Below are 14,054 nucleotides of genomic sequence, written 5' to 3'. Positions count from 1 at the left end.
GAGTAATATAGATCACACATAAAATGAGACACCAGCACTTCATTCTTTCCAAAGCATTCACGTGCGTATGAGATGTCAGGCCTCGACTGAGCTTTAGGAGAATGTAACTTAAAAGATAATTCTTTGTCTTCTACCAGTGAAGTAAAGAAAGACAGTCACACAATTTCAACACAAAATATAGCATGTGAACTAATGAAAGCATGTACATGGCACAGAAGTAGTCCAGAGGAGGTGGTAGTTGATTGTGCCTGGTGATAGAGGCAAATCAGGGAGGTGTCAAAACAGGGAGGCGTCAAAAAATAACTGATGCTAAAGAAAGAATAGGAGTTCTAATTTTTTCTATGAGGCTCGTATTTATGGTCATACCACATTTGCCATCTCTAGGATTGTACACCAAATATAAAGCCGCTACACCTGTTAAAAGAGGAACGGCCTTCTTTGTCATATAAACTTCCTTTGCTTCACAGACAGTGAGGCATTAGATATATCCAGACCTGGCTCATGGAATTGTATCATCTTGGAAAACCTTGGAAATTTTTTCCCCAAGTTTGCTTAATTCAAATTAACTTCCTAATCTGCAAAATTAGGAAAAATTCTTATAACAAGAGTTATTATAAGAAAAATATATAATATGATAATATATGACAATTTAAGTATCAAATAAATGAGGTTTTTCCACCCTGTCTAACCCACTCCCTGTCATATATATGAATAAAAATACTACACATAAATTACATGAGAAATTTTAATCTAAATATATCTACCTACTAGTTCCTGTTTTAAATTCATCAATTTGATTTCCATACATTTGTGATCATTTTCTATTTTAAATATGCTTAGATTTTCCGTGATTCCAAGTATAGAAAACCAAAGGCCAAATGTTTGAAAATACTCAAGTTCATAACCAGAGAACACAGTAAGCTTATACATTTCATATCCTGCTCCCTGATTTTTCTGAAGAATTGAGATTTAAAAAAATACTCTTCCATTGTAGATAGAAATTTTAAAATAGTTGACTGCAGAAGGAGGGAAATTTCTGGGGTAATGGAAATGTTTTATATCTTGTTTTAGGCAGTGATTATAGGAGTGAATAAAACTGTCAAAATTAATCAAACTGAACACAGAAGATCTTTGTGTTCTGTTTTATATTATTCCCTCATAAAAAGTTTTTTTTTAAATCTTCTGTTCAACCCTCCCTTTCCGTAAGTGCTCATATTCTTCCAAAGTAAACTTCATATCAATAATTTCTTTTTTTATTGTCATACTTGTTGGTTTATCATTCTGGGGTAGCTTCTTTTTTCAGTCCATATTGTTGGTGGATTTAGTCAAACTGTTTATGTCTTTCCTTCCAGATTATCAGGGCCAAAGTTGAACAAAAACCAAGGCCAGATCTGCTGACCCTTAGGTGAATCCCTGGGGCTCCACCGGCTCTGATGCAGGCAGTGATTCGTCACAGTACTGCCTGCCATCTGCTGATTCGTTTTTCAGTCATCCTAATCCAATATGTTTATTTAATTCTTATAATAGCATCTTGAGAAAGTGCAGTGACCAGTGGCTAAAATTCAAATGTATTTACTAGCTTAGAAATTAAATGTAAAAAAAAAAAAAACCCTACCATTTTACAGGCATCTTTCGCTTAATTCAATCTTCCCTGACCTTGAGTTTTCAAGGACTTTTTCTCCATTACTGACCCAGAAGATGAAATGTGTAACACAACAAAGTCAAACTCCCTTAAGTTCCACAAATCAGGAGAAAACCAAGAAGTTTTGGTAGTTCCTGAAAATAAAAATGGAAAATTTATAATGTTGAGTTCAAGGGAATTAAGAAAGAATAGACCAAATGGGTGAAGACAAGTCAATTTCAAAAGAGAGAGAGGGAGAAGGAAAAGAATTAAGTAGAGCATGGAAAAACTCTTCTCTCAGTTCTAAAATACTTAGAGAAGTTTTAGAAATAGCTAATCAAACTTTCAGACTAATTGTGTCAGCGTTTATAATTAAAATCAAGCTATAAAAGTCCTAAACAGAAAAATCTTAGCTAAAAGCCTACTGAAATAACAGGAAGTGTTCTGCCTTTTAGTGTGGAGAAAAAAAGAAAAGAAAAAGATCATCTACTATGGAGGCCTAAAAAAAAAAAACCACTTTGATTGCTAAAATCCACACAGGTATAACTTTCTAGAGTTAAATACTACAGCATTTCTGTAAGCAGTTATAGTAAATTCAGCTATTGGCTCTCTTGGCTAAGCATATCCCAATAAATTGAAGTCATACCAGAGAACATTATTTTATACAGCTCTTCAGTGAGCCCCTTTCTGAGTCAACTAACAATTTCCTAACTTGTTTTTGAAATACAAAGCTGACTTAAATAAGTGTTATATTATTGGAATAACTGTGGGAATTCAGAGAACATTGTAATTCATTCCTAATTCAGGTGGAGGGCAGGCGATTGATTGCAGGATATTACAACAGGGTGGCTTTCACGTGGGCCTCCAAAGATGGACAGATCTTGAAACTATTTTGTCTTGCTTGTATAACACATTCATGAACAATTACAAAGTGTGGGTCAGCAAAAAGAAGACCCCTAGTCCCATAAGAAACAACGCAATCCCACTAATTAGAAAAATTACCACTGTTAACACTGACTTTTTTCTATAAGCAGAGACATGGAAATTTATAATAAACATGCAGTTTTCTGACAAGTTTCTCTTAATGCATGGTAAGCATGTTTACATCTTTCTGGTATTTAGTTTCGGGTGATAAGATGTGTTTACCTTAATTTATTAACCAATTATCATTTTGTAGAATTTAAAAAATTTCTAGTTGTTTGTTACTATAGACATCTAAGATTTGTTAAAACATTTTTCAACAGTAGATATATCTTTGAGTAGTCATCAAATTCTTTCTTTAGGAAAAATTCCTAGAAGTGGAATTGCTGACATATACTGATATGTTCTTTTCTCTATAATCTATTAACTTGCTCTGTTTTACTGTGTAACCCTCTTGATCTTACTTCTCTGTCCAACTACTGGATCATTTCTTTGATCCCCTTTCAAGCAACATAACTCAAGAGTTGTTGATATTCACCACATCCAATTCTTCTTTTTTCTCTCTCATAACCATTCCAATCAGGCTTTTCCCCAACCACTCCACCAAAACTGCTCTTATCCAAACAACCAATGACACTCCTTCCCTCCATTTTGTTAAATCCCAGAGTAAATCTCATTCATCATCTTACTTGATCACACAGTGGCTTCTGAGATAGATAATCATTCCCTCCTTATAGAAACTTTTTCTTCCCTTAGATCCAGGACACCACACGTTCTTGGTTTCTCTTCTCCCTCACTGGCCACTCACTCTGTCCCCCTATCCTACTGACCCTCATTCTCTTGGTGATCTCATTACGTCTCATAGTTTTAAATACTATCTCCCTGCCAATGAATTCCAGCTGTTATCTGTGGTCTAGTTCTCACTCCTAAACTCCAAAGTCAAATACACAAACTCACACACATTGCAAACTTACCATGCCCAAAACTCAACTCCTGATCTTTACTCATCTTGCCTAAAAAACAAAACAATCTGCCCCATCCAGTCTTTCCCCTTCAATGGTCATCCTTCTTATTACTCAAGTCTAAAACAGAATCCTCCTTCCTCCTTGATCGTTTTTCAATCTTACACCACCTTTAGTTCATGAAATCTTATTGACTCTAAGTCTAAAATATATCTAGAACCTCACCACCTCCACTTCAGCTAGTCTGGTCCGTTATTTCTACCCTGATTTAAAGAGCTCCAACTGGTCTCTCTACTTTTGCCCTTAATCCCTGTAACTATTTCCAATGCAGAGGACCAAGTGATTCTTTTAAAATGAAGTCAGATCTTGTCACTCCTCTGCTTCATCATTTGACTCAGAATAAAAGCCAAATTCCTACAATGCTCTATAAATCCTGCACTCCGTGCTACCCGACCACCTCCCATCCATGTATCCTCCCCGACCTTGTCTTCTGTCTTCTACTTTTTTCCTGGCTCACTGCTCCAGCCCCCCTGACCTACTAGCCATTCTGAGAACTTATCAGGCACATGACTGCCTCAGGGCCTTTGCACTGGCTATTCCCTTTGTCTGCAGTGCTCTTCCTTCTGATACCTTCATGGGTCAGTCCCTTGAATCCTTCAGCTTTTTACACAAATATCACTTTCCCTGTGAGATCCTAATTGACTTCCCACTTTAAAAATGCCTCCCTCTTTCAGCATTTACTCTGCTCCTTCTCTGCTTTGTCTCCACAGCATCTATCACCTTCTGATGTATTACATGTTATTTATGTAATGTTTCTTTTTCTTGGTCCCCCCAAAAATGTATCCATAAAAGCAGTAATTTTTTTCTGATTCATTCAATGCTGGAGGAGGGTCAACGTTACAGATTCACATTTAATGCTTTTGATCCATATTTCCAACTTGCTTATTTGCTTCTCAAGGAAGGAAAGTAAATAAGTAGATAAGATGGAAAAGGAGGGGCTTCCCTGGTGGCACAGTGGTTAAGAATCCGCCTGCCAATGCAGGAGACATGGGTTCGAGCCCTGGTCCAGGAAAATCCAACATACCGCAGAGCAGCTAAGTCCGTGTGCCACAACTACTGAGCCTGTGCTCTAGAGCCCGCGAGCCACAACTACTGAGCCCACGTGCCACAACTACTGAAGCTCACGCGCCTAGAGCCTTTGCTCTGCAACAAGAGAAGCCACGACAATGAGAAGCCCGGGCACCGCAACAGAGTAGCCCCCGCTCACCACAAAGAGAGAAAGCCTGTGTGCAGCAACGAAGACCCAATGCAGCCAAAGATAAATAAATAATTTTAAAAAAAAAAGATGGAGAAGGAGTTGAGGGCATAGTATTGGCAAAACCACTGACATGCAAAAAAGCAAAATAGTGCACTGGTCTCCAGGTGCTCCTGATGTTTCAAAGTGGGGATACAGGATTGACTTAAAATAGGAACACATCCATGGAACAAAGCAACATGTTAACCGAAAGCACAAAATCAACTCATTCCACGTGAAGAAAGGAAAGGATGAAATGACAAGGGTGTTCCACACTAGGATACTGACTGAGACACTGGGACACTCAGTGAAAATTTTTTTATCACAAATAAGTTTGACAAAGTGCCAAAGTGTATTGGGGAGGGCAGCTGTCTTTGAAAAGGTAATGAAAACTACGGATCCTCCCACGAAAATTAGATGTACCTAAAAGTTTAGAGAGTTCACCACCCTCCCCAAAACCTATCCACAGACCACCATGGGCCAAAGATTGAGAATCCTAATTAAGAGAAAAGAATCCCACTTAACAATAATAACAATCACTTGAATGAAAAGGATGCCTGGATAAAAACGTGGGTAGTTGCAATTCTGAGCTGTAACATTTTGAGTAAATATTTGAAGCTAAAGTTTACTCTACTAAAAGAAAGGATCCAACTGTCATGTCTTAAATGTCCAGTAGAATTAAACATCCCGAAGTTACCTCAGTGAATGTGTAAACTGAAAGTTTCTTATTGCTTGATATAAATAATTTTATAAAGTTCACAACGTAATCAGAACTAAGACTATGAAAACAGCAAACATTCCATCCAAACAGTCGGAGCTATCGTCTCTCTGGCTTGTGTACAATTTTATCATTTAGTGTCTTTCATCTAAATAATTCACAAAAATGATATTAATGAGTCTTGCTTCACTACCAAATACTCCTTCTCTCTGTACCACAGAATCCAGAAATAATTACAGGAAGTTCAGCTTGGATAGTTCTTGCTCAGCTATATGTCTGGAGAGGGATATGGTAAGGGAAGGGAGAGGGTCGTATTTACATCTAAATACAAACAGCTCTTTATTCGCTGAGACCATTTGCGACACTATAGTAACACGAATGCGAAGAACTCCTCTGTCTGAAATCTATTCCATATCCGATATCTGACTCCGATCCTTACAGTGATAAAGGCCACAAAAGCAAACCCAGAGGCACTGAATTTAAATATAGTCCTGAGAGGTCTCTCTGGTTGGTTTCTTTTCCCTGTTGACACTCAGAACAAATTTCCCAACAGCCATCAGCCGAATTCATCCAAGCTGGATGCAGGCCAAGAAGCAGCAGTATTGTTGAAATCTGGGCAGCGAGGGGGAAGGGTGACTGGCACATCAGTCGGGTGAAAACATGCGGGAACTGATGGGCAGCAGCTGGAAGAAGTTTGGCCACGCTGGCAGGGGGACATACGAGTGGTTAACCAGTGAACCGAGCCTACCTCTTCCGGAAACCCACCTGCAGGTTTGTACCTATGACTTATGCCTTTTCTTCCCCAAAGTATCTTTGTTAGCTTTAAAACCAACAATGCCTACATTTTTAGGAAAACTTAGTGGCAACATTTTGTATTACAGGTGTGACAAAAATATGAATTCACTGAATGGCTTGGTCTAAGGAACTACCTTGAAAGTTGGTATCTTCTGACAATGATAAACTCAAGTAAAACTTGTCACAAATATATTCTAAGAACGCTTGGTATATCAAATATATCAAAGAACAGCGAAGCTAGAAGTCAACAAATTTTTATGCCTTGGTATGACAACTTTGTTCTTTGCTCAGTCTACATTAAAAAAAAAAAAAGAGAGAGAGACTCCCTTTGGCTCTCCAGCTATTTCTAAGAACTAGCAGAAGCGAAGGATCTTACTTCAGGAAGGGCAGCAGAGGGCTAAGGACGCTTTGCCTCTCACTAAGAAATGCAGCAGCTGTTTTGCTTTACCTGGGAAATCCCCAAAGAAGTCTCAATCTGAGGCATCATTAAGGAAAAATATTTGTAGAAACCTAAAAACTCAGAATTAATTTTACGATCAGCAGGGAAATGAGTGATACTACTGTCCCATCAGAAAGGGGGAAACAAACCTATTTTCTTGTTTTCTGGAAAATCGAGTGGTGAGATTGGTATTTAAATTCTCTAAAACCACTTTTAACAGAAATAAGTTATACACATATATATGATATATCCTGCAGCAGTTACACTTTCTATTGGTTATTTCTTCAAAGTATTCCCTGAACAGCAAAGTCTTTGAGAAATATTAAAAGTTAAAAAACCACATTGAGGGTAGTGAAACAATTAGAATATTTGACTAAAACAAGACATCCTGGAAGGGTAAGCTGGGACAAAGTGAGAGAGTGGTATATACATATATACACTACCAAATGTAAAACAGATAGCTAGTGGGAAGCAGCTGCATAGCACAGGGAGATCAGCTTGGTGCTTTGTGACCACCTAGAGGGGTGGGATAGGGAGGGTGGAAGACGCAAGAGGGAAGAGATATGGGGATATATGTATAGCTGATTCACTTTGTTATAAAGCAGAAACTAACACACCATTGTAAAGCAATTATACTCCAATAAAGATGTTAAAAAAGACATCCTTTCTGCATTAACAAAATCCACAACAATTTGAACCAATAGACCATGAATCATTAAATAAACAAATTAAGGATACCATCATAAATTCGTTCATAGCTCTGTGATCTCTTAACTAGGAAGGAAGAAGAGTTCTTTATCTTAAGAAATTGTCCTAATCTGCGGTATTAAATAAGTCTTTCAGTGCCACTCAATATTTGGACAAAATAACCAATGGATGTACCAATTACAGAAGGGGACTGTAGCATCTCTGTTTTCACAAATTTTTGCAACTAATAGCATTAATAGCATAATGGTAAGCAAGAGGGTCTATTACAGAAAAGCTTTTAAATAGAATATTAACTATCTTCATATTCTATGCATACTGAAGTTAGAGAGTTTAAATAGAGTATTTAAAATTTGATGCCCACAACTGTTTAGAAACTATTATCATCCAGTTACTGAAGGAGAATGAAGGAAAAATCAGTTATGCAAAATGGCTCTTGTTTATCAAGGTTGAAGAGTGATTAAGTATTAAGAGATAATAGCTTTAACATTTTAAATGATTCATCTAGTGGAAGAAAATAAACATATTTAAATTGCTTTTTCAGTCCAACTTGATTTTTTAATAACTGTAGTAAATTTATTTGAGTTCTTATAGCTTTTATAATAAAAGTCCTTGTTACAGCACAACAGATTTTTAGTTAATAGTTTTGATAAACTAGATTATGTGTGAGAAAACAGAAAGAATTCATAGTTCATTGATGCATTAAATTCTCATGCCAACCCTCCAAAAAAGATGTTCTTATTCTCATTTCATAGAGAAGAAAAAGTAGATACAGAAGGGGCAAGTGAATGGTTCATGGTCACGCAGGTATCAGAAGGTCATATTGGAATTCAAGACCACAGCTGTCAAAGCCCAAAGATGATGTTCTGCTTCCCAAGAAAACCTTTAATTGTATGCACTTTAAGTTAAAATATCTTAACTCATATCTTAGAGAAAACAAAATATTTAGCAGTGTAAATATTAAATAAACCATCTAATTTTGAGTCAGAATTAACAACATAGTTGTAAATTCTTTAGGAATTATAAAAGATTATACGAACAACACTAGATAAGTCAGTCTCTTAAGAGGTCAAGACCAGCAAAACATTTGTTCTTTCCACCAAAATCAAGGCAAAAACCTCAGCTTTCATAGTTTTATTACTATAAGTTTTATTTTAAATCAGTAGACAAAGATCTTAATATGCACAATTATAAGGCTTTACACTGTTTTCTTTTCCTCTGTAGTAGTGTATACTAACATTCACATGTGTTGTGAGTGAACAGAAGCTTTTTAATACTTCATTATTTCTTAGTAGCTTTGTGTAAAGCAATGTGTATGCAATTTGGAACAGGACTTAATTTTTCATATGGCTTTTCTACCTTGCCGTTGGAGTATCATTTCATGCCTATTATTTGCTCCATCAAGAACCATCATTATTGTGAAAAATCAATACCTTTTAGGTTGCTTAAGAATGAATTTATCTGCAATTCTTGGGCTTCTCTGGTGGCACAGTGGTTAAGAATCCACTTGCCAATGCAGGGGACACGGGTTCGAGCCCTGGCCCGGAAAGATCCCACATGCCGCGGAGCAACTCAGCCCGTGTGCCACAACTACTGAGGCTGTGCTCTAGAGCCCGCGAGCCACAACTACTGAAGCCCGCACACCTAGACCCCGTACTCCACAACAAGAGAAGCCACCGCAATGAGAAGCCCGTGCACCGCAGCGAAGAGTAGCCCCCCACTCACCACAACCAAAGACCCACGCACAGCAACAAAGACCCAACACAGCCAAATAAATTTATCTGCAATTCTTTTTCTTGAGAGAATTCCAAATTTCCATATTTATCTTACAAATATTGCAAAAACATATTGAGGAAATTTCAAAATCTCAATCATCATAAGCATCAGCTATCCAATCGGATTTCAAATGTTGATTACATGAGATCTGAGCACATACCAACGGCAGATTTTACTCCAGAATTAAAGAAGTCAGTTCCATATAATCCTTCTGTGGCAATAAAACGTTATTGGTCTAATTCTAAACAAAATAAGTACATAAATAGTAAGAGCTCTCATTCAAAGAATGAGTGATGGACCTGCCAACTAAAACTTATCCTAAAATTTTTACTTCAGGGGAAATATTGTAGGGTACCCTTGTGTACTTTGGACATTCTGAATTCATACTTTATCAAGGAAGTACACTTTACTTCATGCAGGCTCAAGCTCATTGGCATAAATGAATGATTAGAGTGATTTTTAGAGTCAGTAAATGATAAGGAGAATACAAGACGAAGACAGAGATCAGCCTTAGAAATGCAGCGGTCTTCTTTCCCCATCTTCTAACTCAATTCCGTTCCCTAACTCCAGGGCACCCAGAAGATAAGTTCCACCAAGTAAGATGTGGAGCCCTTCCTGTGCATCCTTCTTCCAGCCACCGTCCTGCTCTTCCTGGCTTTTTTGCTGCTTTTCCTGCATCGCCACTGCCAGGCCTCTCGGCCCCAGGGGCAGGTTTCCAGCCTCAACCTTCCAGAGCACCCGCCTGCAGGAGAGGTGACCGACTTCCTGCCGGGCTTACCCTGGAGCAGCGAGCAGACCTTCCCTTACTCCCCACTGCCCAGGGAGGTAGCCCTTCTCTCGTGTTCACCACCCTCCTATGAAGAGGCCACCAGGAACGCCCCTGGAGGAGAGGCCCTGGATGCGGGCCTTCAGTATAAAGCAGGTTCACCTGGACTGGATGTGCCACTATAAACCGCTCTTGTAACCATTAAAACAGCTCTCCACCCTTCACTGAGCCCTCCTGAGCAGGGGGACAAGGGCCTCTGGACCTAAGAAGCTGCAATTCACCTGGATGAATGGGGATGGGGGGAGCTTGACAAACGTCCATCTTGTTAATGCATTTTCAAGTTCCTTAGGGAAAAGTCTCCCCAGGTCGTTCTAAAGATGACCGGGCTCTTTTATAACATATAACGGCCCTGAGAAAAACAAGAAAGTTCTATGTGAAGGAAAAGAATTACTAGTGAACATAGGAAGGAAAAGGAGAAAGAAAAAGAATTACTAGTGAACATAGAAAGGAGCTCTGAAAAGAAAAACAGAAAAATGTTGATAAGCCAAAGATAACTGCTTTTGCCACCAAAATAAAACTTTTCTTCCTACAGAAGTGTTTCAGGGCCTCATCATTCCACTTCTGTGTGAAGATGCATGGAGAGTTCTAGAAGGTGAGAAAAACACCTCTAGAGCTGTAGTAGTAAATAATGGTGAAATGTTTCAATATTAATAATAAAGGACAGTTGCAAACATTTTAGTTTAAAAAAAAATAAAGCTCTCCAAAATTCTCTCCTTTGTAGTGTGGCTCTTGCTTACTTTCTGATTTGCTTCCTAGAATGAGAGGATTTGGCTTAGTTACATGCGAATGTCTCACACTAGAATACTGTGGGTTGTCCGACTGTGCTGTGGCAGAACAAAGGGTAGCTGCTCTGACACATTATCTTGGGGGACACAGTGACAGTGTGTGTCCTCACCAAGCAGCAGGAACAAGAATAGAAATCAGTTTAACATTGGAAGGGAAAAGTCGAAATCTTGGATCCCATGGTAAAGAGAAACACAGATAAGCTCTAACAGGAATCTTATACATCGCATAGTTCAAACTCTTGCCTTGCCGATGTCAAAACTGGAGTTCAGGGCTTCCCTGTTGGCGCAGTGGTTGGTTGAGAGTCCACCTGCCGATGAAGGGGACGCGGGTTCGTGCCCCTGTCCGAGAAGATCGCACATGCCGCGGAGCGGCTGGGCCCGTGAGCCATGGCCGCTGAGCCTGCGGCGTCCGGAGCCTGTGCTCCGCAACGGGAGAGGCCACAACAGTGAGGCCCGCGTACCGCAAAAAAAAACAAAAACAGAAAACTAGAGTTCAGAGAGGTTAAGTAACTTGTCCAGTGTTAAATACCACCTAAGAGGCAGAGCTGGGACCAGAAGCCTGGCCTCTCCATCCTGGGCCAGAGCAGCTTCCACGGTACCAGCTGGTCTCCCAAGAAATTGCAAATGTGGAATTTCAGTCCCTGCTCCTGACTGGGGGTCAGCACTCACAACAGGATGGACATAGCTCTGAGTTTGGAATGGGATACAAATCTCCCTCCATGATTTTCAAATGGGGAGGTAGAGGTGGGTCATGTACCACTTGGAGGCTGTATCAGGATACCCATAGGGGTGGGTATCAGGATAAGAACCACACATGGTTTTTAAACTCGTACTCATTGCTGTAATTTCGGGGGGGAGAAACTATTTTTAGTGTTTTCACAGTATGAACTACAAAACTAAACAACATTTTGATGGTTCAAAATGAACAACAAATGACTCTTTAAAGCTTTTTTTTGTTTTTTTTCCCGGTCCGCGGGCCTCTCACTGTTGTGGCCTCTCCCGTTGCGGAGCACAGGCTCCGGACGCGCAGGCTCAGCGGCCATGGCTCACGGGCCCAGCCGCTCCGCGGCATGTGGGATCTTCCCGGACCGGGGCACGAACCCGTGTTCCCTGCATCGGCAGGCGAACTCTCAACCACTGCGCCACCAGGGAAGCCCCTTTAAAGCTTTTTTGACATGAACATTTTTGTGCTAGATATGGTACAGTTTTAGAAAAATAAAGTAGGATGCATTACTTTTCAAACATAATCTGATAGAAATAATTTCTTTGAGGGCTGAAGCAAAATATAATCTATTTGAGTGAAAAAAACCAATAATGTTTCTTTCAGGAAAATTGTACTGAACAATTCTCTAATGGTCTTTAAGGGAAGTAAATAAACAAATGGAAATGAAAAGCTCAGCAGACAGCCTTCTTTTTTTAATCCTAAGAATCTAGTTCTCTTGGGAGACTCTGTTGAGTCTTTCTCAACTGCCATTTCTTCCTCTTCCCTTGCTAGCAGAACCCTGATTTGGTTCTGGGATCCTGGAACCCCCTGTGAGAGGCAGACCAGATCCCGCCCGATGACAGGGCTGCATCATGATAATTATGGTGATCTCAATTCCTTCACTGGTGGCTGATTTGATCTTTGGGACTGAAGGAGAGATCTACACAGGAGGAGAGGCTTGGTCTAAAAAAGACTGCCTCATTTAAAAATAAACGCATGGAAGGAGATACTCTTCCTCTTTGCTGGATGTTATGTATCTGCATGTGACGCTTAGAGCCGCAACAGCCATCCTGCAACCATGAGGCAAGACATCAGCCAGGACTAGTATTGAGGATGGTAGAGTAGAAAGATGGAAAACACCTGGATTGTTGATTGTCAAGCAGTTGAACAACCCTGCAACTATCTATGTTTTAATGAGAGAATACCTTTCCTACTGCTTAAAGCCATTTAAGCCATGCTTGTTACTTGTAGACAAAAGCATCCCAATTGCCACAATTTCAAAGGCTAATAAGGAAATACATTGCCATGTTTAAAAATGTTAGATAGACTTACTTGAAATAAGTAGTCAATGTTAGGACTCACTGAAGATGTTGTGAATGATGTAGCTAAGGAAACATTTTCTCTTGTGGAACCAAACTGAAGCATTGAAGAAAATAAACTACAGCTGAACTATTGCCAAACTACAGCCCCTAGGCCAAACCTCACTTGCAACCTGTTAATTGTACATCCTGAGACAAGACTGATTTTTACAGTTTTTAATAGTTAAAAAAACTCAAAAGAAAAATATTTCATGACATATGAAAACTATATGAATTAGAATTTTGGCAGCTAGAAATAAAGTTATTGGAACCCGGTCACGCCCACTTACCTATGGCTGCTACATCAAGAGTTGGGTAGTTACAACAGAGACCATATGACCCTCAAAGCCTAAAATATTTACTATCGGTTCCTTTAGCAAAAAAGTTTGCTGAAACCTGCTGCACACCAGTGGACTCCAACCCTAATTCCATGGTAGAATTACTCGAGGAACTGCTAGAAATACTGATACCAAGACCCATCTAGACCAATTAAACAGAAATAAAGCCAGTGATTCTAATACGAAAGCAAGGCTGAAAGTCCTTTCTCTAGGTAATGTGGGTGGGTACAAAATACAGGTGAGCTTCATTGTGGACAGACGTACGGTAACAGGTTTAGAGAAAACTAGATCTGTAAATCCAGCTTTGAACCATCATTTATAACCCAGCATTCTCTGTAAACCCCTTCCCGAAGCCATCAGCCCAATGTGTATCTGCCACCAATTCAATTCACAAAGCAGGATTTCCAGCAGAGTATTAAAAACAACGGTGTCAACAGTGCATCCTTGTTCAAATGTTGACACAACTGGCACCCATGGGTAGTACTAGCTGTTAGCACTCTGAGACCGAGAGTGGAATTTTAAAAAAGATCCAGGGATGAAAGAACTAGACCTTTAACAGCTAGAAAGTATTTGGGGAAGCAATAATTGTAGCCAGAAAAGATTAAGAATGGGAGGGAGTATAATAGGAACAGTGACCAGTATGTGGACATTTTCACTAAGTTCTACACGGGACGAGAAAATATCACTCAGGTAACATTTTATACAAAGGAAAAGGAGTCCAGTTTCTGGTCTGGAGTGAAAAGAGCTTGAAAGTCATTCCTCCATCCTAACAACAAGAAAAAGCTGAACAAACTGAAAAATCAACAACTCTTC

The 14,054-nt window shown here is 39.4% G+C and overlaps 1 protein-coding gene across 1 annotated transcript; it reads left to right on the top strand.

Annotated features, from left to right (window-relative positions):
• Positions 1 to 6,176: 6,176 nt before the first annotated feature.
• On the top strand, positions 6,177 to 10,148 carry SMIM28 (small integral membrane protein 28). The gene is given in 3 exon segments (XM_065889237.1): positions 6,177 to 6,287; positions 9,802 to 10,123; positions 10,126 to 10,148. Coding segments are annotated over 3 exon segments (456 nt in total).
• The last annotated feature ends 3,906 nt before the right edge of the window (positions 10,149 to 14,054 follow it).

Source organism: Phocoena phocoena, chromosome 12, assembly GCF_963924675.1.
Source record: "Phocoena phocoena chromosome 12, mPhoPho1.1, whole genome shotgun sequence".
Classification (NCBI taxonomy): domain Eukaryota; kingdom Metazoa; phylum Chordata; class Mammalia; order Artiodactyla; family Phocoenidae; genus Phocoena; species Phocoena phocoena.
Note: the sequence above shows the minus strand (reverse complement) of the source record. Positions and strands in the feature narration are given on the sequence as shown.